The sequence below is a fragment of the Callospermophilus lateralis genome, unplaced genomic scaffold (genome assembly GCF_048772815.1).
Source record: "Callospermophilus lateralis isolate mCalLat2 unplaced genomic scaffold, mCalLat2.hap1 Scaffold_199, whole genome shotgun sequence".
NCBI classification, from domain to species: domain Eukaryota; kingdom Metazoa; phylum Chordata; class Mammalia; order Rodentia; family Sciuridae; genus Callospermophilus; species Callospermophilus lateralis.
In genome coordinates this window covers 1223018-1247850 of record NW_027512988.1, presented here as the reverse complement: position 1 = coordinate 1247850, position 24833 = coordinate 1223018, and the positions used below count along the sequence as shown (strand labels likewise).

The 24833-nt window shown below is 34.7% G+C and overlaps 1 protein-coding gene across 2 annotated transcripts in view; it reads right to left on the bottom strand.

Moving 5' to 3' along the window:
- The window catches only part of LOC143390200 (transport and Golgi organization protein 1 homolog), a 46508-nt gene that overhangs the window by 8661 nt on the left and 13014 nt on the right, over window positions 1–24833 (bottom strand). Inside the window, exons 6-18 of one of the 2 annotated variants that reach the window (XM_076842731.1) lie at window positions 22858–23006; window positions 10160–10291; window positions 7947–7968; window positions 6947–7035; window positions 6637–6714; window positions 6440–6550; window positions 5141–5212; window positions 4856–4960; window positions 4092–4214; window positions 3885–3993; window positions 2794–2849; window positions 2615–2705; window positions 2305–2443 (exon numbers count right to left, since the gene is read on the bottom strand). In XM_076842731.1, the coding sequence (XP_076698846.1) occupies window positions 2305–2443; window positions 2615–2705; window positions 2794–2849; window positions 3885–3993; window positions 4092–4214; window positions 4856–4960; window positions 5141–5212; window positions 6440–6550; window positions 6637–6714; window positions 6947–7035; window positions 7947–7968; window positions 10160–10291; window positions 22858–23006 (1276 nt within the window). Of the gene's footprint in view, window positions 1–2304; window positions 2444–2614; window positions 2706–2793; window positions 2850–3884; window positions 3994–4091; window positions 4215–4855; window positions 4961–5140; window positions 5213–6439; window positions 6551–6636; window positions 6715–6946; window positions 7036–7946; window positions 7969–10159; window positions 10292–11464; window positions 11576–22857; window positions 23007–24833 lie in introns of those variants that run through there. The other variant, XM_077108207.1, reaches the window with a different exon arrangement.

Here is a 24833-nt window from a genome sequence, read left to right as displayed (position 1 = left end):
CTCTTTCTCTCTCTCTTAAAAAAAAATCCTATAAAAAATAAAATATTGTGTCTATCTACAACTAAAATAATATTTTAAACCCTGAATTTTTTAAAATCCTAAACTCAATGAATGATTTTAGCAGCAGATTTGGGAAGTAAAATAAATCCTAGCGCTTTTAAGACAGGTCAGAAAAAAATATCCAGAAGAAGTAAATCCAGAATGTAGGAGGCAGGGGAAATCAAATTCTAATATGCATTATTATAATCAGCAGAGAGAATGAGGTAAAATCAACATTTAGAAAAAGACTCGAAAATTCAAGAAGTGTTTAATGGTCCCAAGCAACATAACTGCAAGAGGAAAAGTGGGTGGGGTGGGGAAAACTACACCTAGGCACTTCCCAATACAACTGTTATAAAAACAGAGAAAGGACTACAGAAACTAGGGGAGGGATAAGACCAAACAACAATGATAATGGACTCCTTAAAGAAAAATTAATTGAATATTTTTAAATTGCTAAAACTAAGTAACAGTCAAAATTCAGTAGCCAAAAGAAAGATCCTTTAAAAATGGAAACTGGTTTTAACTCTAATCATGAAGTTCATGTCAACCTAATACAGATTATACAGGTAGCAATATTTAGTGGATAAAATACTATTCTCTGTTTATCCTTGTACTACCTTTGATACACTAATCAAATCTATCATTAAAGGACAATGTTCAAATAGAATGAAAATAATTTCAAATAAGAAACCAACAGTGTAGAATGCAGAACTACAGAAACTTTAAATATGTGTATAAATTGAATGAATGTCTTGTGGAGTTCACAGTATATGAAGTACTAACATACAATGCCACAACAGTTATCTGATTCAGGAGCTACTTAAAGCCCATAAAAAGAAAATAATAAACATATTAATCTATGTCAGGTTTTTATTAAATCCAGAATATATACCATGGCCTTTAAATTATGAGAAGATGAATAAAATTATAATTATATAATTATAATTCCATTATAATTTATGATTACAACGAGCTTATACAGGGGATGAGGAAAATAATTAAAAATATTTAAACTATTAAAAAGATACAAGGAAGAAAAAAAGAACAGGTCATCAAATAGAAAGCAAATTCTTCATAAACCACAGGCACATATTGACATGGACAGACTTATATTTTAGAAAGTCCACTCAAGCGGGTATAGAGAAAACTACTAAGAATTTGAAAAAAGTTATATACAAATATAAAAAATGGAGAATGAAGACAGATGATCTAGGTTAGAAACAGAAAAGATGACACAGGCATGAACTAACATAGTACCTAGGGATGAGTAAAAAAAGTACAAACCAAAGATGATGACTGAATGAATTTTGGAGGAGTTGAAAAAAATAGTGCTACAATTTAATTGCATTACAAAGAAAATTAATTGCCATTTAGGTCATTCAGATTACTAGTAGGGACAGAGAAAACAAGTGTTCTTTTTAAAAAAAGTGATAAAATGAGAAATGCTTCTTTGAAACAGGCCAGGAATTTAGAACTGGCCTGAACAAAAATTTGAGATTCTAAAAAGGTCGCTTGGAGATCACAGAATTTTAGAAAAGTTAATGGAAAGGTTTCAATATTTAATGCATTAATTAGGCAACAGAAGTCAAAATACCTAAAAATAGTTAGGTCTGCAAGAAGGTAAGTCTTTGCTTTACAAAAAATGACTAGCTCCACACTAAGAAGATTAATATATAAATATATACTACAAACAAGTACTTCTGTAATCATAACTCCTAAGGTCCTTGCCACAGTTCCATTTTGTGTGAACATCTGAGATATTCAAGTCCAAAACTTGTACCATCAATAAGTAAATATTATTCCTTTTTGAAGTTTTTATTCTACTAAAACATGTCATTCCAAATCACTCAGTATTTTTAAAGATCCAGAGTTAGAGATATAAGTTCAAAACATTAGAATTACATAACTGATCACAATGAAAGGTACTTAAAATAAATAGGGGGATCATAGAAAGGGTCTAGAACTTTGAGAGGTATTTCCACATTAGTGACTGTTAATACCATTTTACCACTTCCTGCCTTCATATGAATTTGACAATTGATTACGATGTCCTCACAGCCTTAGTTTATGGTTCCAAGTACATCAGGACTCTTAAGACTGATGGTGGAAAGAAAAATGCAACTTATAGGAAACAAAACACAAAGGAAAAAAGACAAATCTCTACTTATTAAAACTAGAAGAAATTGTAAATAATCTTAAGAAAAGATAAAATTATCTATTAGTTCACACAGTGATAACAATAACAAACAATGAAAATCTTACTTTTGTAGTGCCATCTCATCTTTCTGGTAGAGTTCATTTAAAATCTCCACTTTCTGCCTTAGAGTTTTGCATTCTTCTTCCAGTCCAACTTTAGAAGACTGTAGTGAATTGCAGTCACCTTCTAATTTCTTTATTTGGTCTGTAAAGGATAAAACAGCTTATCTCTATATGTGTACAAGGACTTAAGAACTTGTTTGAAGGAGTAGTGCCAAGAAAAGTAAGAAGCATGAAAGCAAGAAGCCATTCTTTATCTTTCCAATAAAATTTTAAGTCTTTCCAACATGGCAATTTCTTCTCAAGAAGAACCCACCTTCTAGATTACATTTTGTGGACATCGAGGCTCTTAGCTTAGGTTGTAAAAGTTTTAGATCCTCTTCAACTACTGATATTGTAGTTTGTGTCTAAAAATTGCAGAAAAGAGAGGTATTCTTAAAAGTGAGGCACAGGAAGAATTCACAGGCACTATGGGACTCTTACAAAGAACTATACCTGAGAGACATCAATCATCTGGTTAATTTGATCTTTGATCTTCTCATTTCGATCACCTAAAAAACAAAAGACTTTAGCTTTTTCTTTCCTTACTTTTAACTCTATATTCTCCTAACTTCCCCCAACAAAATAATGATAGTGTTCAAACACCAGAAGAAAAAAAAATCAATTAAATAACTAAACTGATTAGACTAATGACTTTTAAGAGAATTGCAAGCTTAGATTTAAAAAAAAAAAGAGAGAGAGGTGAATTTCAGGCTGGGGTTGTGGCTCAGTGGTAGAGTGCTCACCTAGTATGTGTGAGGCACTGAGTTTGATCCTCAGCATAAAAATAAATAAAAGTACTGTGTCTGTCTTAAAAACAAAACAAAAAAAGGTGAATTTCTAGTTTGTACAACTAAAATGTTATCTATGCTATTCTTGTAAGATAAAAGCTTTTCTTCTCTCTCAGATCTATCTTCACATGGGCAAGTAAGTGTCTTATTTAGAAAGATTCAATCCTCTGTTTTCTCCCTGAATCTACTACCAGGTGTGGTTTGAAATACTTGCTATGTAAGCAATATCCAACTTGGGAGAAAACATCTGGAAATATTTTCCTCATCAGTAAACACTGTTACACTCCCTCTCTCTAGCTTTCTGATAGTCTCTAGCCTCTGTTCTCACAGCCTTAGTTTATGGTTCCAACTACCTCCGGACTTTTAAGACTGACTGTGGACCTTAAAACCACAGAGCCATAGAGATGATGAGTATCAAAATCAACTATCATCTGCATAAGTTAAGAAACAAATTTCTCTTACTGTACAATGTTCAATACTTAGAGGTATAGGATCTGACTATTGTAGCTGCAGTGTACCTACTAGTTTTCAATGGGATAGAAAAAGTCAGTGTTCTTTACATGCCTATTGCTACATTATACCCCAGCAACCCACCTCTGCCAATGCAACAGACATATCTATAGATCCAGTGATATGTGTCTACAACCCTGAAGCTTAAGAAGAAAATCAGCCAGCTGAAAAGTGGCATCTGTATAAATACTTAATTAAAGACAGGAAAGCAAAAAAAGGATTCAACCTCCCTGAGACTGATCTTACCTGCTACCTCTCCGTTGGTTAATTCATCTGACTCATCTTCTCTATTTTGATCCTCAGATTCAGATTCACATTGTAACCGATTCAACTGTGTGATATAATTAGTCAAAGCCTAGAAAAGAAGCAAAAGGTTGGAAGACTCTCGATTTTAATTCAGAAGATTTCAGGAGAATTCATGAGATGAAACATGTATTTGGAGTATAAATTTACATTAATAGTATCATCTTTGTGATTAAGAGCTACAAGTAAATCTTTCTGGGTCTTCTCAAATGATTTGATTTGTTCACTGAGCTCAGCGTGTGATGTACTCCAGTCTTTGACTTCCTGCTGCAACTGAAAAGTCAAAACACATGAATTCCTATGGGTTAGGGAGGGGTTTCTGCACTGGATACATCAGGACTACAAGACTTAGACAAAGAAATAGAGAACCATACTCCTTGGTGGCCTGCCTCAATCGAGGGGGTTGAGACCTTGGTTAAGGAAGAGGGCAGAGTGGCCCCAACTCTCACAGCTGGAGTAAGAACATCAGAGCTCTCAGGAAGTTGACCCTGTTTATTGCATTCCCCAGAAAATTGCTGCCAATTCAAATAATTTACCTCCAGCAGGAATGGCTGGGCACATATGACTGTCTCCTAAATTTCGACTCCTTATCATGTAATCTTCCCTTGGCCGGTGAATCAGTAACTACTCAAAAGAGGATCATAAAATACTTAATTTTCTGGTTTAAAAGTTTCTTTGAGGCTATGCAAGTTAATAACTGATTGACATTTGATAAGAAAAGCAATAATCCAAAGATCCAAAACAGATGGAGAACATATAGATGCACTCAATTTAGGGAGCATGTTTAAACTTTGCATATCTAGAAAAGGTCCTACATGAATATTCCTTACCTCAGAAACAGATCCAAGAAAGATACAAGATAATGATATTCACTTCTCTAGTTTACATTATGTATGACATCAAATTTTTTTTACCTGCTCTTTCGTCTTCTTAAGCATGGTATTTTCTTTCTGAAGCTGACAGCATTCCAACTTCACCTTCTCTTCACGAAGCTTAGCTTCATTAAAGACAATTTGAAGCTAATGCAAAACACTACAGTTAGTGAATTAATTCCAAAGAAAAAACAAAGTTATACTTTCCCAAACCAGACATCATATAGTTCTCATTTTTTGCACATTTTAGCACACTTCAAATTTTTGGTCCGCAACAAAACTAAGATGTAGTATTAATATCCCGTTAGCAAGAGTTGGCAGCTTTACCTCTGAAAGTTCAGAAGTGTTCACTGAAATGACATCTTTAAGCTTCTCTATAGATTTCTTATTTTCCATTATCTGCCAGGTGAAAACAGAACACAAAATATGCATTAGGATTTCAGTAGAAATAGTGATATGTGTGTGTGTGTGTGTGTGTGTGTGTATGTGTGTGTGTGTGTACACACATATATATACTAAAAAAGATAAACACAACAAAATATTTGTCAAGCCATCCCATTACATTTCAGATAAATGCAGGGGATCCAGCTTTGGACTAAGCAAAAAATCAAGAACTGAAAGAGATGAGGGAAAATGAAGTCATAAATATTTCATGGCATCCACAACCTTACTGTTTATGAGATAACCAGAAAAAAAGGTCAAAGTATAGAAAATCATAATGCAATTATAAAATGCTTTAAAGCATAGAAAATTAATTAATTACTGTTTCAAATAAACCAGTTCAAATTACTAATTTTTTTCTAGTGATAGAGAAAAAAATTTCCCAAGATAATTTTTAAAATTTTCTTATCTGAAGTAAAAAATGATAAAATTTAAGGGAGAATAGACTAATCTCACATACAGAAGAATTCCCAAAAATTTATAAATATATTTGCTCCTTAAGGAAGTGGACATAACTCTGCAATCTTTGTTTGCAATGCCTGGGATTGAATCCTGACACTCATGCATGCTAGGCAAGTGCTCTACCATGAGCTGCATCCTGAGCTCGTAACTCTTCATACTTTAACTGTGGGCTGTGCATGGTAACTTCCAAAGAATATAATATGAAAAGGATTGGAAAGAATTTTTACAGTGGAGAAATCTGATAAATACTACCTCAGCTAGGTGATCAAGCTTACTTTGGGGTAGGATATTTCAGAACACACTCTCTACTATCTTTTGCAACTTTTATGTAATTACAGAAACTTATAGAAATTGAAAATGAAATATGTAAGTAAATTTTTTTTAAGTACAGAAAATTGATTAATTCATTACTCTTTCAAGTAAAAAGTAAACAAATACTGTTCAATTGGACAATAGTTTTTTAGTTGATCTGCATGTTTCCAAAGGTAGAGCAAAGCAATATGAAAATTATCCAAGGTTGAGAATAAAAATATTTCCTAGGCCCATAAAAATAATTTGTTGTATCAGTACTTAAAAGTTCCACAAAATGGGCACAGAAGTGGGTTCAACTTCCTTGACTCCTAATCTTACTTTAGTTAACAGCTGGACTAAGTTCAACTTAACCAATTTTACAAAATATTTCAAAGGCCAAATTACAGCAACACTTAGCAGCAAAACTCTTACCAAGTCGTGATTCTTAGCATTCTGTTCTCTTTCAGATTCTAACATAACATGAAGACTTTTAGCTCTCTCATCCAGAAATTCTTTAGCTTTTTCAAGAAGCTTTATTTTATCCTGGGAAAAAAGGTGTCAAGATTACTCACTCATTACATTTACTTTTGAGTTTGGAATGTAATTCCCCCCTAAGAAGGAATTTTTACCTTATATTTAGTTGCTTCATCAGAAAGAATCATATTTTGTTTCATAATTTCTTGGATCTGTTTCTTTGATTCCTTCATCTATGTAAATAAAGCATTCAGAATTAAGATACACAAATTATAGTGCTACTATACAAGTTACTTCCAGACAAGTGACCCTTTCCAGAAGAATGTATACATATGACTGCTTAGAATTTGGATGATTTGTAGGAAATAATGAAATAAAAATTTTAAAATATGATTTTTAAATTAAAACAGGTAGAAATGATTCAAGCTAGAACCAAGGGAGAAAGAAACAAAAAAATAATTATACCTTCTGTTCATACTTTGAAAATTTCTGTATCAGTTCTTGATCTTCTTTCATGAAATTGATTATCTTTTGGGCAATTTGCTGTTCAGTGACTAAAGGGGGGAAATACACAAGATTATTACAATCACTAAATGAAATTCAATTACTCAATCTACTAAAAGCAAAGACATGTTATATGGTACTATGAGGAAATACTTCTTAGCATAACTATTATGTTTTTAAAAAGCAATCTATGCTTATTAGCAATAAGAGTATAAAATTATTAAAATTTAAGAAAAATATAAGAACAATGATATTTTGCTGGGCGCGGTGGTGCACACCTGTAATCCCAGTGGCTCAGGAGGCTGAGCTAGAGGGATCCCAAGTTCAAGGCCAGGCTCAGCAACAGTAAGACAATAAGCAACTAAGTGAGACTTGGTCTCTAAATATAGGGGGTTGGGGATGTGGCTCAGTAGAGTGTCCCAGAGTTCAATCCCAGGTACCCCTCCCATCCAAAATGATATTTCAATTTAAGCTTATTTCACAGATGGGAAATACAGTAAAGTGTTGTAGCTTGATATTCCTCCCTTCTCAAAACACTTTCTTTTCAGAAAATGGAATCATTTAATTCTTTGCAAAAAAAAAAACAGAAATGAAAGCATACTATACACATTACCATTCTTTAAATTATCTACTCAATTACTTAATGCATGATTAAATCATTAGCATACAAATACTCTTCAAATGTAACACATCTGCATTACATCAATATTCAAAGTTAATCTGCCCCAAATTAAAACTTATCATCTCCCTATCCACAATTTGTTCCTCCTCTTTATCTCCTATCTCAGAGTTGGAACCATCATCATCTACTCTATTATCCATGCTAGCAACCTAGGAATAGTAAAATTTTCAGGAGTTAAAAAAGTAACAGACATTAAAAGTCACTGTATCTACTTCTAACATACATAAAACACACATCAAACACCAATACAATACAAGTTTAAAAAACCTAAAAATTTACCTTGATATACTCTATCTTTTACCTGGAAGAGAGGAAAAAAGATTAAATTTGATGTCAAACATCTGCTCAATAGAAACAGCATTCCTAAAACAACAGTCAGAATCATAACCAAGTGACAATTTAATAACATTCTGGTTCAGGATAATAAATTTATAGAATTAAAAATAAGTAAAGGTTAACAAGCATTTTAAATTTAATTGGTAGTGATATTTCATAAATAGGCTCTGACATAAAAACACTAAGATATGTACCTTATTTCACAGTAAAGATGTGTGTGTGTGTGTGTGTACTCAAAATCATTTACTTGAGAATTCTAAATAACCAGGGTAAAGTCTAGAAAGAATGACTATTCAAAAGGAAACAATATTAAAGGCATAATCTTTGTACTAAGATATGCCACTTTCACTCACCAGAAAACATCTTAGAACTCCAATTTAAATTTGGCTATTGGCTGAATTTAGAAACTAAGAGGCTACATCATCTTATTTCTACAAACCACTAAATATATAGCAAGAAATCTGAAAGGGAAGACTGCTAGAAGAAAATGCACAAGCAACAAGAGAAATGACAATTAACATATTCTGGAAAGGACAAAAACAATCATTTCCTAAAGACAGGAATAAACTGCCTGATAATAAAACCTAAGCAGAAATTTTTAAAAAACATCACTAAATTTCTTTGTAACTTTGCATATACTTGTCCTTTCAAATGCTATAAATGGTGATGGGATACTCAGATGTGTCCAGGGATCATCCATGGGATCTTCATAATAGGAAATTGCATTCAGAAAACTCCAACACAGAAAGAAATGGCATTTTTGTAATGTCATAGCCTTGCAAACCTTTTACTCAAAATGACAACAGAGGAAAATGGGAAGTAGCATAAAAGCAGTCATCTAAGGAAGAGACTAAAGCTTCAAAGTCAAATGCTGAAACTGAGGAGCAACAGCTAGGAACCAGATCCCACATAACCTAGTGAAAAGAGAAACAGATACCGGGGTTCTTGAAATGAAAGAAACAAGAAAGAAATATAAAGTGTTTTCATGTTTTTCCCTTCTCTTTATCCTTCTATTTCCTTTTTCCTTTTAGCTGAGAAAAAGTTCAATGAGATTAGAAAATTCCTCACAGGAATCCAGGCAAACGATTCTTCTATTTAAGAAGGGAATACTTTTTAAGAGATTTAACACTCAATTGTACGAGGAGAGGAAACTTATCTTAACAATGATATGCCTGATATAATTAAGAAATCAGAAAAAGAACACTCAGATTTGAAAAGATTTCTATCCAATGCTTTTGGCCTCTTTAACTATTAGGCTTTTCATATGCAAAGTCCATTTACCTAAAATATTTTCTTCCTATTATGTTAAATAACTATGAAACAGAATGACCTACAGTACAAACATAAGTATGTATAAGCGTATTTATATACACTTATACATATATATACACACATACACAGAGATAGACTAATTCTGCTCAGAAAAAAAAGACTTAATGAACAAAACATTTAATGAATTTTTGGACAACACATAATCTATACTTCCAAAAAAAAGGTATTTTCTGAACATATGATCAAATCATAAAATCTGGGAAAAATATATATAAAAGACTGGAAAAATTATCTCATCTCCTTTTTCTCATTTTACTGTATTTCTTTGTAGCATTTCCCCCTGTTTATATGTGTTTATATTAACATACAGTTCATCAACATTTAAATCTTAGTTTCTGCTTTTTTTTCCACTTCACATTTAATTGTGAGCATTTTCTGTACCTCAAAGCTTTGAAATAGATAAATCTGCCTACTATTCCATTAAGCGAACATACAATAACCCCTAAATGAATTATGTTGTGCTAAGTCTTCAATCTAATACACTGTTCCACTGAAAAACATTGCCAAAATCTTCAAAGCATAGTTATTTCTTTAATATAGATTACTAGACATATATGCTACATAAAATGATATTTATCTAACCTATCCCATCTTTTATTCCACTTTTAAGACTTCTGATACATATGAAACTACTGGTCAGGATGGCTGTAAGAATTACCAGTTCTACCAACTGCACCCACACTAAATTATTTTATAAGGTTAGTTTGACTTAAACCAGTAATTTGTGTTTTAGCAATTGAAAAGGAAAAAAGGGGGGGGGCAGTGACTATATAAAATAATCCTTGTGCTTATGTGCTAAGGTATAAGTAAGTTAATTTACTCACAACAAGAACAGTTCTCCAAAAGAAAATGACAAAGGATACCAATCCAAAGAAAACAGTGAAAACTATAGGCTCCCATGGTAGTCCATAAAAATCAGGCCCAGGTTGATACTCATCAGGCAATGTAGTAAACAGCTGAAACACAAATTAGAAGAAATGGGAAACCTTAAATTTATAACAAAACAGTCACAAAGAATCATGGCAATTCTAAACCAACCTCCTCATCAGAAATCCACCTCCTCAATATTTTCCAATAGCTTCTTCAAGAGAGAGGATACTGGCAGTCTCATATTTTTTGTTCACTTGCAGTGTTTTCAAGTATAATGAATCTAAAAACTTTTTTAAAAATTTATTTATGTATCTTTAATTTCAGGTGGACACATTATTTTGTTTTTAAATGGTGCTAAGGATCGAACCCCTAACCCTAACCCTAACCCTGACCATAACTCTAAACCTAACCCTAACCCTAACCCTAACCCTAACCCTGTGCCTCATGCATGCTAGGCAAGCGCTCTACCACTGAACCACAACCCCAGCCTGAATCTAAATACTTTAAATTGAGCATACATTTCCAGTTTGTAACAGGCCCTATATCATCACATTGTCTAACACCTGGCTAGAATCCCTCTGGATCATTCTTTTCTCTTAGACAACCTGTTTTTTAAAATTTAAAAAATTCATTTAAGACAAAAACTTAAATATATAAAAGAACTAATTAATTTTATGGCAACAAATAAAAACAATGATGATATACGTATAAGATTTTAAATCTTACTTCCATTCCACTCTTCCATTCCACTCTTATATAAACAGATAAGTGACATGTAATTTCAGACAACTCTTGAGAACTGGCTTAGATAAACTTCTCTGAATTTAACATCCTTCTATAAAATTCAAAGCCTAATTTTAAATGGTTGCTCAAAGGCAGTGCATTAAACACCTGCCTACTCTTTCCTGTTTTCACCGCCCTCTACAGGTAATACGAGATAACTGTCATTTGAGCCCAATTCCCCAGCAGTCTCCTTAGGGAAAAGACCTGTAGTAACGTTAGCTGTTTCGATTGTTGGCTGCATTTCGGAACATAACATGAGGTTGTCACCTCTATTCCGTCAAAAAAAAAAAGTGCAAGTGGGGAAAGCTCAAGTACACTCTCACCGGCCTCGCTTAACAATACAGTCATGTCCTGCCTGCCTTGGGCCTGACACACTCCATTTCTCCGTCGCCACGACAGTCAGTGCACCCACACCTCCAGAACTCAGCCACCCGCCTGCCAGAGTTGGGGTCCCTCCCTGGGAATGGGACCGTCACCTCCAGTAGCTTGGCTATGAGGGCTGCATAGAGCACTGACAGGGGTCCCAGGAGCTCCGGGTCCCCCGGGGAAGTAGTGACAGAAGGCACAGTGGCAGGTACTGAGTCCATGGAGTAGGGACAGCTGAGCGGAAGCGACGCTTCCCTGCAGAACAGCACAGGACCCTCTCTTTCAACATTTCCTACTTCGGGAGGACCCAGCTCAGGGGGCGGGTAGTGGAAGTGAACTTTGCCTTCCTCCACCGCAGGCGCTTTCTGCCCAAAGCACATAAAATGCGTCATCAGAGGAAGCCGCTGGGCGGACTGCAGTGAGCAGACCCAGGATGCCAAGGGGAGGGAGGGAGCGGGAAGAACCAACTGCGGAGCCCAGCGGGGGACAGCGTGAGGAGAGCCCAGCGGAAGAGTCCAAATGAAAGGACTCCAGGAGGAAAGAGGCTCACCCGCAATTTAGAAGGCCTTGGAGGAAGCCAGGGAACTAGAAGAAGGGGATTATACGCAGAGACTAGAAAAAAGGAGAAAAACAGGCCTCCCAGCCCTTCCCAGAACAAAACCCTGTTTTCAACGTGTGGAGACACCAGGTACCTGCCCCAAAAGTGCAGACAGAAGAAGAGATGCTTCTCCTGCTCCCTTCTAAAGGACTACTGCTCGGACTGGGCTTTCCTTCCCTACTCACTCCAGTCCTATGTTACTTTATCCACTTGTGGATGACACTCTTTTTAAAAAGCCTTACCCTAAGGAATCATGTCATTAACACCCCATGCCGGTGGCTTCATTTCTGGATACCACATTTTAAGGATGCATGACTTGTGGGAAAGAACAGAATCATGAATAGCCCGAAAAGCATGTGCTAAAAATTGAAGAAACTGGGAACGTTTAACTTGGGGAGGGAATGAACATATGTGGATCTTTAAAAATCTCTCGTCAAGTTGAATATAGTCAATTCAAAAGAACAAGAATAAGCAGGAAAGCACTGAAAAAGAAGAGCAATGAAGGGTACAGGGAGGGCAGACTATATAATCAAATCATGTACCCTCGTCCAAGCCCAAGAATACATAGAGTTTGTAGGACAGAATAGAGACTCCAGAAATATAGCCAACTGCACTGGACATTTGGGGTACAATAAAAGTTAGTCTGGGGAAAATAGACTTTCTAATAAGTAGCGTTTGCAAATACCACATGGAAAATCATAAAATTGGATTTTTCTCTAATTATTCAAAAGATAAACTACAAATGGATAAGAAACCTGAATGTAAAAATAGAAAATAAACAAGTACTAGAAAATATTGGGTGAAATTTTCTATGTATTATGAGTGGTCAAAACCTGCCTCATTGAAAAAATCTTTCCTGGCTGTATATAAACCTGCTACACACACACACACACACACACACACACACACACACACACCCATGCAGTTTGACAGTGACAACCTGAGAAAAAATATTTGCAACATATTATTGTCCAAAGAATCATGTTCCTGAAATATAAAGAACATTATAAATAAAATGGCCAGCAAACCTATACAAAAATGGGCTGAAGAAATAAACAGATCTCAGGAAAAGAAATGCAAATAGCTATAACATATGGAAACATGTTCTGCTTAGCTCATAATGAACAAAATACAAATTAAACCACACCAAGATACCATTTCTCACTTGCATTGGCAAGATCCAAACGTTTGACAACATACTCAGTAGGTGAGAGAATGTGGGGGAATACAAATTCTCAGACACTGCTGATAAGTATACAAAATGATACAACCCTTATGGATGAGATTTGGCAACATCTCCCAAAACTGCTTATATATTTACCTATTAACTCAACAATCCCACTTTTTTTTTTTTTTACTTTTTCAGTGCTGGGAAGGGTACCTAGGGCAAGTGCTCTACTGCGGAGCTATAGTCCCCCAGCCCTAACTTCTAAATATACTGGGAATACAAGAACAAATGTTTAAAACTTGTATTTACAAAACTATGTTATTCAAGCATTAATTATAATAACACAAGATAGTCACAAAAGGCTGAAACAACCGTCATCAATAAAAGTTGTTGAATAAACCAAAGAAGAAAGAAAATAATTTTAAATACTGCTAAGAGCTGGTTTCCAGAATACATTTTTTTAAAATGAAGTAGAGAAAAGTATTTATAGAACACTATTTGTATCTTAGAAAGTGAAAAAAGATGAATATATTTCTTATAGCTTTGTGGTAAAATTGACATGCAATAAATTGCATGTATTTAAAGTGTGTAATTTGATAAATTTGATAAACATGAAATTATGAAATCACCATTATAATCAAGATAATATACACATCCTTTACTTCCAAAAATATTATCATTCTCTAGGAAATTCTGCCCTTTGTCACCCTTCCTTCTTGCCCCCCACATTCCCACTCCTCCAGCAAAATGTCTATCTTAATAGATTGCTTTGTATTCCTCAAGTTTTATGTGTATGGGATAATATATTGTATTTTCTATGGCTTCTCTTATTCAGCATAATTTGAGATTCATCTACATCAGTTAATCTATCATCTATTTTTATTGCTGAGTAACATTTCATTATATGTACGTACCACAATTTGTCTATCATCTATTGATAGACATTTGGATTTTTTTCCAGTTTGGGGCTTTTACAACTAAAATAGCCAAGAACACTGATATAAAATTCCTTCTATTACTACATAACTTGGAAAAGAATGGTTGGATATGACTGGTGTATGTTTACCTTTTTAAGAAGGTGATTCTACCTCTTTATATCCCCACCAGCTGTGTACCCATCCAGTTCCTCCATCTCTTCTCCAACCACTCAGCACAATTATCTTTAATATTAGCTACTTAATAAGTGTGTAGTGGTAACTCTTATGCTTTAAAATTGCATTTCCCTGATAATTATGTCAAGCATTTTTAATGTGTTTATTTACTATATGTTTATCTTCTTTGATTAAGTGTTATTTTACAGGACTATATTTTTTCTTTCTAATGAGTTCTAAGAGTTCTTCATATATTCGTGATGCAAGTCTTTTATCAGATAAATGCTTTCCACTAATTTCCTCCCATCTTGTGTTTTGTGTATTTCATTCACTTCAAAGTGTATTTTGAATTACAGAGGTTTTAGTTTGATGAATCCCAAATTGTCAAATCCTTTTTAATGCTTTTGTTGTCAAATTTAAGAAATCTTTGCCGAACCTAAGTTCAACAAAAATTTTTCTCTTATTTTTTTCCTAGAGGTTTTGTAGTTTTGAGTTTAATATTTAAGTCTGTGAGTTAATTCAGGTGTCTAATGCAAGGCATGGATCAATATTTTGCGTATAAATATGCAGTAATTTCAGTACCATTTGCTGAAAAAACTTTCCATTCTCTACTTGTCTTTCCATCTTTGTCAATGACTGTTGCCATATATATGTGTATCTATCTCTGAATTCTTGGCTCTGTTCCAATGTTTTGTCTGCGATCCTAATTACTGTAGCTTTAGAATAATTTTTTTTTCTTTTTCCCTCTTTGTATGGTACTAGGGATTGAACACATGAACTTGCATATGCTAGGCAAGTGCTCTACCACTGAGCTACATCCCCAGCCCTAGCTTAAGTCTTGAAGCTACGTATTCTAGGTCTGTTGCAATCAGCTTGTCATTTTCTACAAAACTCTGCTGGGATTTTGATTGGAATAATGTTGACTCTGGTGATTAAACTGGGATGAATGGAAACCTTAGTCTTCTGACTCATAAATTAGGTATCTCTTTCCATTTAGGTTCTCTTTAATTTCTATCAGCAATATTTTATAGTTTTTAATATATACATTTTAGTTTTTGCCATGTTTATGTTTAAATACTTCATATTTTTATTCTATTGTACATGGAAATCTTTAAAATTTCAATTTCTAATTATTCCTTGTTAATATATAGAAAATATAATTGCTTTTAGATGTAAACTTTACAATAGCTTTTTTCTAGATCATACCAGATTTTATCTATATATGTTCATGTTATCTGAAAATAAAGAGAATTTTATTTCTTCCTTTCCAATCTGAGTCCATTTTATTTCTTTTTCTTGCCTTAGTATACTAGCTATTTCCTTACTGCACCCCAGTACAATGCTGAATAGATGTAATGTGAGTAGACATCTCTGTTTGGTTTCTGATCTTGGGGAAAAGTATTCAATTATCAATCATTAAGTATGAGGTTAGCTGCATTTTTTTCAGAGGATGTTTTAAGCTCCCTTCTATTCCTAGTTTGTTGTTTGTTTTTTCTACATCAATAATCAATGCTGAGGGGCTGGGGTTGATACTCAGTAGTAGAGCACTTGCCTAGCATGTGTGAGGCAATGGGTTCGATTCTCAGCACCGCATATAAATAAGTGAATAAAATAAAATCAATCAACATCTAAAAAAATTTTAATAATAATAATCAGGGCTGTTTTTTTTTTTTTTACATGTCGATGGGATTTATTGTCACCTACTTGTACATGCACACAAAATAACAATATAATTTGGCCAATATTACTCCCCAACATTTTCCACCTCTGCTATATTTTTTTTTAAAGAGTGAGAGAGAGAGGGGGAGAGAGAGAGAGAGAGAATTTTTTAATATTTATTTTTTAGTATTTGGCAGACACAGCATCTTTGTACGTGGTGCTGAGAATCGAACCCGGGCAGCACGCATGCCAGGCGAGCACGCTACCACTTGAGCCACATCCCCAGCCCTCTGCTATATTTTTTAAATGCTTGTTTTGTATCTCTTGAGCTGAACACAAAGATTGTGCTTTTAGGTACATCAATGTGGTAAATTTCATTGATTTTCAAATGTTAAATAAATTTTGGATTCTTGACATAAATCCCCATCATCAGTCTAGTTTTTGTCTATGATGTATTTTCCTTTTACATATTGTTGTATTTGACTTAAATTTTTGTTTAGAATTACTGTACAGGTTCATTGGAGATCCCGTGAGAGGTCTGTGGTTTTCTTTTCTTGTTATATCTTTGTCTTGGTTTAGTGTAGTGATAACACTGGCTTCATAAGAGAAATATTTCCTTGCTTTAATATTCTACAAGGGTTTAGTATTACTAATACTATTAGGAATTAGTATCATTTCTTCCTTACAGGTTTAATTGGATCGCCAATAAAGCTATCTGTGTCTTATTTTTTTTTTTCTTTGTAGAAAGGTCTTTACCTATACCTTCAATTTCTTTAATAGTCAACAAGGTTTATGAAGAGGTCTGTTTTTTTTGAGTCAACTTTTGCAACTGGTGGCTTAAATGGAATTTCTTCATTTCAACTAAATTGTCAAGTTAATTGACATAAACTGTTCATAATATCCCCATTATCAGTCTAGTATCTGTGGAATCTGTAGTTATATCCCTTCTCTGATTTTGGATATTGGTAATCTGTGTCTCCTCTTTTATTTCCCTTGCTAGATGTTGATCAATTTTATTCATCTTAAAGAACTAGCTGTGGGTTTCATGGATTTTCTCTTATTTTCCTTTTTTAAAATTTCACTGACTTATGGTCTTTATTATATCTTTTTTTTCTTGCTTACTTAGAGATTAACTTATTTTTCCTTTTCAAGTTTCTCATAGTAGGAACTAAAGTCAATGACTGGAGACTTCTTTTTTAATAAAGCTATCTGGGCCTGGTAGTGCTATAAATTTTCCAATAACGCTTTAGTGACATTGCACAAATGGATATGTTGTTTTCAGTTTTATTCAACTCAAAATATGAATTTCTTCTCTGATTTATTTGACTCAAAAATTATTTAGCAGTGGGGGCTAAGGTTGTAGCTCAGTGTTAAAGTGCTTGCCTCACATGTGTGAGGCACTGGATTCGATCCCCAGCACCACATGAAAATAAATGTACTGTGTGTTCATCTACATATATATATATATATATATATATATATATATATCAGCCTGGCACTTAAGTTTCCAAATATTTGGGAATTTTCCATTATTGATTTCTCATTTTATTGTGTTCAGAAAATAAGCTTTGCCTGTCTTTGAATACTTTTATATTTACTGATAATTTTTTTTTTAAGATCAAGAATATGGTTTATCTTGGTAAATGTTACAAGTGCACTAAGAAGAATAGGTATTCATCTCTTTGGGCGTTTTCTATAAATGTCAATTAATTTCAAATGGATGGATTGATTATGTCATTCATACTTTCTACAACCTTACTTTTATTTTTCGTTTTCTGCCAATTGCTGAGGAGAGGATATTGAAATCTCTAAATGTAATCCTATATTCATCATTTTCCTCTTAATTCTATCAATTTTTATACTTCATGTATTTTGAAGGTCTAATATTAAAAGTACAAGCACTTAGGTTTATTATATAATCTTGACTGACTCCTTTATCATTAGGAAATAACTTTCTTTAGTCCTGATGATATATTTTTTGCCCCACAACCTCATTTGGTTTAATGTAGCTACTCCAGATTTCCTTGACTAGTTTTTAACATGAGATACCTTTCTCAATCATTTTAATTTTGACTTCTCTGTGTCTTTCTATTTACAGTGTTATTCCCATAGACCTCTATTTGGGTCTTGCTTCTTTAGGCAATATGACAATCTCTGTTTTTAACTGATGTATTTAGATACTTTCCACTTAATAGGATTACTGCTGTGCATAGGTGTAAGCTTAATATAATCTTCTATTTGTTCCTTCTGTTCTTTTTCTTTTCTTTCTGTCTTCTTTTGCAGAAATACCACTATCAGTATTTTTAGTGACTCCTCTATTGGCTTATTAAGCTATATCTCTGTTTTCTAATCTTAGTGCTTCAGGGTTTAGAATATACATCCTTAATTTGTCACAATCTACCTTCAGATGATACTATAGTACTTCACATATTCAATAAGAATGTTACAATAGTTACTACCCTTCTGAGATTTATACTGTTGTCATGTATTTTACTTTACATGTTTTCTAAGTCCCATACTACACTGATATTTGTGTTTAAACAGTCAATGACTTTTTAAAATGTTCAAATAAGAAAAATTATTTTGAATATTTATACACACAGTCACCATTTTCAGTGCTCTTTACTCCTTTTTCCATTATTTCCATCTGCTGTATGGTGCAAGTGTAGGGTGAATTCTTTCAGCTTGTATGTCAGTACAAGTCTTCATTTTAGAAAGATATTTCACAGGGCATGATATTATTGGCCAACATTATTGCTCTTCAAATATATTAAAGGTATCACTCCACTATATTCTCTTATGCCTAATTTCTGACAAGAAATCTGATGTCATCCTTAGTTCTTTTCTACATAAAAGTGTTCTCTAACTGCTAAGATTGCTCTTTATCACTGGTTTTGAGCAATTTATTTATGATATAATATACCTTGATATAGCTTTATTCATGCTTTTTGTACTCTAGTTCCATTTAATATCTTGGATCTGCAGATTTACAGGTTTTTTTATTTTTATTTTTTATTGGTTATTCAAAACATTACAAAGATTGCAGAATCACATCGGTTACACATCCACATTTTTACATAATGCCATAATAGTAACTGTTGTATTCTGCTACATTTCCTATCCTCTACTATCCCCCCTCCCCTCCCCTCCCATCTTCTCTCTCTACCCCATCTACTGTAATTCATTTCTCTTCTTATTTTTTTCCCCATTCCCCTCACAACCTCTTATATGTAATTTTGTATAACAATGAGGGTCTCCTTCCATTTCCATGCAATTTCCCTTTTCTCTCCCTTTCCCTCCAACCTCATGACTCTGTTTAATGTTAATCTTTTCCTCCTGTTCTTCCTCCCTGCTCTGTTCTTAGTTGCTCTCATTATATCAAAGAAGACATTTGGCATTTGTTTTTTAGGGGTTGGCTAGCTTCACTTAGCATAATCTGCTCTAATGCCATCCATTTCCCTGCAAATTCAATGATTTTTGTCATTTCTTAGTGCTGCATAGTACTCCATTGTGTATAAATGCCACATTTATTTTTATCCATTCATCTATTGAAGGGCATCAAAGTTGGTTCCACAATCTAGCTATTTTGAATTGTGCTGCTATGAACATCGATGTGGCAGTATCCCTGTAGTACACTCTTTTAAGGTCTTCAGGGAATAGTCCAAGAAGGGCAATAGCTGGGTCAAATGGTGGTTCCATTCCCAGCTTTCCCAGAAATCTCCATACTGCTTTCCATATTGGCCGCACCAATTTGCAGTCCCACGAGCAATGTACAAGAGTACCCTTTTCCCCACATCCTCGCCAGCACTTGTTGTTGTTTGACTTCATAATGGCTGCCAATCTTATTGGAGTGAGATGGTATCTTAGGGTGGTTTTGATTTGCATTTCTCTGACTGCTAGAGATGGTGAGCATTTTTCCATGTACTTGTTGATTGATTGTATGTCCTCTTCTGAGAAGTGTCTGTTCAGGTCTTTGGCCCATTTGTTGATTGGGTTATTTGTTTTCTTATTGTTTAATTTTTTGAGTTCTTTGTATACTCTGGATATTAGGGCTCTATCTGAAGTGTGAGGAGTAAAAATTTGTTCCCATGATGAGGGCTCCCTGTTTACCTCTCTTATTGTTTCTCTTGCTGAGAAAAAACTTTTTAGTTTAAGTAAGTCCCATTTGTTGATTCTTGTTTTTAACTCTTGTGATATGGGTGTCCTATTAAGGAATTTGGAGCCCAACCCCACAATATGTAGATCGGAGCCAACTTTTTCTTCTATCAGATGCAGAGTCTCTGATTTGATATTAAGCTCCTTGATCCATTTTGAGTTAACTTTTGTGCATGGCGAGAGGAGGGGATTCAGTTTCATTTTGTTGCATATGGATTTCCAGTTTTCCCAGCACCATTTGTTGAAGATGCTATCCTTCCTCCATTGCATGCTTTTACCCCTTTATCGAATATAAGATGATTGTAATTTTGTGGATTGGTTTCTGTGTCCTCTATTCTATACCATTGGTCCACCTGCCTGTTTTGGTACCAGTACCATGCTGTTTTTGTTACTATTGCTTTGTAGTACAGTTGATGCATGTATACACTATGTAACATTTAAATCAGGTTAAATATATCTACCTCCTCAAACATCATTTATGGTAAAACTTTCACAATCTTTTCTTCTAGTACTCTGAAATGTACAGTATGTTATGGTTACCTATAGTCCCCTACTATTCTCTCTGCTCTTATTTGAAAGTTTCCATGATAAAAATACTAAAAATAATTTTTAAATTAAGATATAACTTCAAATATTTAAAGGATTTCTATGTAGAAAAGAATTCAATTTTATAGAGGAAATCATGTGGAGGAAAATTTGGAGTCAATACAAGGATGAACTAGACAACAGAAGAACAAGTAGCCTTGTAAGAGAGTGACTCATGCTAGGAAATACTGGTGTACAGGCCTCATAACTATTCGTCAGGGCCACAGTAAAAAAATTTACAGCAATGAGTGAGAAACTAGACTAACAGCCTTCCAAGGTTTCTTCTAACACTAAGATTCTACTAAGATTCCATTGATCAATGAATCTGATTGGTGCACATTCCCAAACACATCAGAGCCTATTACTCTCCAGTCCTATCAGATATCATACTACTTGTTTAAGATTTTACATTGACTTGTTCATAATTTTTGCATATATTTGTTAAGTCCTTTTCTTAAGGCTTTCAAAAATCACAATCATGCCTTACACCTGTTAGACTCTTTTAGTACTCGCACAATGTCCTGTACATACTGGGCCATCAAAATGCCTTTTTGAAGGCTCCTTTCAAATCAGTCTCGTAACATTGTGCCTCTTCTTTGCCACTCACGTCAATGTCTTACCTATCACCGCAAAATCACTGACCATACCTGCACCACATTTGTGTACCCCGACCTAGACCTAGAGGAGGGCTCTGTGCATACCTAAAAATATGAATAAAGAAATCCTTCCCATATTGTGAGGCTGTAAACTTTCCAAGTGATGTTGATTCATTCTGATAATCAAATTATGACTGTGGAAGACTGGGCTTTAATCAATGGAAATATCATTATTCTACCTGCCTGGCTTATACATACTCCTTACCCAGGTGGCTGCCACCACCATGAACAAACATGGAGCCAACTGAAAAATGATTCATTTCTCCCCATCACATCTTTTCCACCCTGGTGGTCTTTCCTCCCCAGGTATTCATTGTCTTTATACCACCTCTGACTGCCTACATGAGAATTAGGGGGTGCGTGGGGGTAAAACCCTACAAAATGCCAGACACCTCACCAGACACTTTACCTTGTCAAATCATTTAATTCTTATGATTGGTGTAAGCATTATCTACATTTTTCAGATGGGGAATCTGATATTCAAAAGTTTAGTTATTTGCCCAAACTTCTAAATGATAACCTTGGGATTTGAAACCAGATCTACCTGGCTTCAAAATCTGTACATTTTACAAGAAAAACAACAACATCACTTTTCTTACACAAGTCTTGAAATAACACAACCTACAGGAAACAACTTCAGTTGAGAAGGATTCCTGTCACAATGGCCCTAGGACCATCTTATCTTCCAATCTCTAAAAGCTTTCTCATTCCTATAATTAAACTCTAAAAGTCCAATATCAACAAATACCATGAGGGGGAGGTAAGTCCTAAAATGCTTAGATAAGCTTCTAGACAGATTAAATGTCTTGTTTGGATCATGATTTTCTTTAGAAAGGTCAGCCTTAAGTGACTCTTTCTAAGAAACAGATCTAACCTAATTCCTTTCATTCTTAAAACTTTCTAAGGATCCCCACTATTAATGGTCTAATGCTACTTTGGCTCATTACTTCCTTTAAGATTTGCTGGCCTCTCCAACAGACCATTCCCCTCCAACTTCACACTTTATACAACACCAACTATTCACATTCTCCTGTCCTCCCCAAATATCCTTTTCTTCATGTTTCCATTTCTCTGAACACATTTCTTCTGACTGCCAGATTCCCCCACCATCCTCCACCCCAGCCTGTCTAATCAACAACAAACCACATGTCACACTCCTGTTTGCCCTTTGCCTGTGCTTCAAACACATCTCAATTACTTTCTGACCTTATTGATCACCCTTCCAACCATAATAAATGCATTTATGGACAATAATGTTCTACCATCAAATAAATACCTCTCTTTCTGCCATTATCTTACTGTGTTTCAAGTGAATGCTATTATCTCCCTGCCAGAATGAAAGGTTCTGAGGGGAAGAACCAAGTTTTTACAGGTGTACAAATGTCCAGCCTTGGTAGACAGCAAATCTTCCTCATATGCTAAACTAAGTAGCCATTAAGCCACACCCTTATGGCTTTTGTTTTAGGAGCTATCTACTCAAAGGGTCAGGAGTCATTTTCATAAAGACATTTTAAGTTCTTCACTTCATGACCAGAAGCCACTTAAAAACTAATAATCAACATTCTAATTGAAGAAACTATGTCAAACTTACCATCTTAGTGAAATAAAGCAAGAATGAATATAACAAGGAAAGCATGTTGTCCAAAAGGGTGGCATCTGCTGGCTCTTCCACCATTATCTCCTCTACTTGGTTTTCTGTATCAGCATCATCAACAGGAGTACCTTCTGTAATAAGTAGCTCTAAAATTGAAAGGGGAAATGGCTATTTTATTTTATGCTATAGAATAAGAATTGCCTCTCTTCAGTTTCAATATTCATCGAGTGTTTCACTAAATATATGAGTCACAGTGCCTGGAATATGTGGCTCTCCTAAAGACAATTAACACAGAGAAGAAAACTTCAAAATCCTAATTAGAGCAGTCAGACCCTTCAATTATAAAATGAACAATCTCCAGTCTACTCTCCACTACTTCCATGGCCATACAACTGCTATCAGAACAATATTTACTAAAGGAAAATTTTGAAAACCAGAGATATATAGACAGGGTCACATTCAACAAACATGGATTTATTGCTGGTGAAACTTTGTGTTAAAAATTTTAGGAAAGCTGAAAGAGAGGGAGTCTTGGTTTGCAGATTTACAGGTGGAATGAGCCAAGGCTTAACACAGCATCTGGCACCAGGCAGAGATACTCAACAACTATTTATTGAGTGGACAGATGACAGCTATTTAAAAAGAACACAGTAATACCAAGAGATACTAAAGGGAATTGGGTACAGACCTGCATTGAGGCTCTGTGAATGAGGTAGAATTCCAGTTAGACCTGAGAGCTTGTAGGGGTGGAATTTCAATATGAGTTACATGAGCCTGGGGTACGTTTGATTAAAAAGCTAGGAGTCCAACATGCAGTTATTAAGAAGTTGGACCAGTTGGGCTGGGGATGTGGCTCAAGCGGTAGTGCGCTCGTCTGGCCATGCGGCCAGGGTTCGATCCTCAGCACCACATACAAAAAAAAAAAAAAAAAAAAAAGATGTTGTGTCCGCCGATAACTAAAAAATAAATATTAAAACTAACTAACTCTCTCTCTCTCTAAAAAAAAGGAAGTTGCACCAGTTGCCTCTAAGGTCTTTCTCAACCCTGAGATTCCATTCACTACTATTTTTTAAGCTTTTGCCTAATTTAAAAATTTTTTTTTTTTAGTTTTTGATGGACCTTTATTATATTTATTTGTATGCAGTGCTGAGAATCAAACCCAGTGCCTCACATGTTAGAAAAGCACTCTACCACTGAGCTACAACCCCAGGCCCTCCATTCACTATTGGTTTATGAATTTGACTGCTGGTTAAGTCTGCCCATTGGCTCAGCATCTCAGTACCTGAGACACATTAAATGACATTTGGGAAGATTTTACCTATAAAGGTGATTGACATCATTTTGTGGTGGAACCTAAAAGGCCAGGGAAATAATTCATGCTTAATTTTGTAAGCCAAGTTTTCCCTAATCCTGAAAGTTTTGGAGCATGAAAATAACAAATCTTAATGGTGCGTGATTCATTTTCAGAACCTTATGGAGTTAAAGACAGTTCAGAAGTCACTAGTGTTCATATATGGATGCAATGTCTTCTGGAAAATGGGAGAACTGATATGTTATTCCTTCTCAAATTAACTGAATTCCCCCTGCTATGAGTTCTCCTACACTCTGTGTGTGCAGATGGCGGGGGGGGGGGGTCAGAATCAGTGCTGCTAAGCCCTGCACTGGTGCAGGATAATGCTATAACTATGCTTACAGACCAGAACCTTTAAAAACACAAAATACAGTAATTATGGCTTCATAACACCATACTGGATGGATAAAATAAAACAATTAGTCATCATCTAATTTACTGATAAAATGAGAGTGAGCAACACAAAAGTAGAATGCTGTTGATGCCAGTATTGGGGATTTTTTTGAAAAATTGTTTCTCATCTCCCACTGGATACTGTGCACTATGATGAAGTATTCATAAGTGTCAGTCTAAAATGGATTGCAGTTCTGTACTGTTTCCTGTAAGTATATAGTATAAAGGA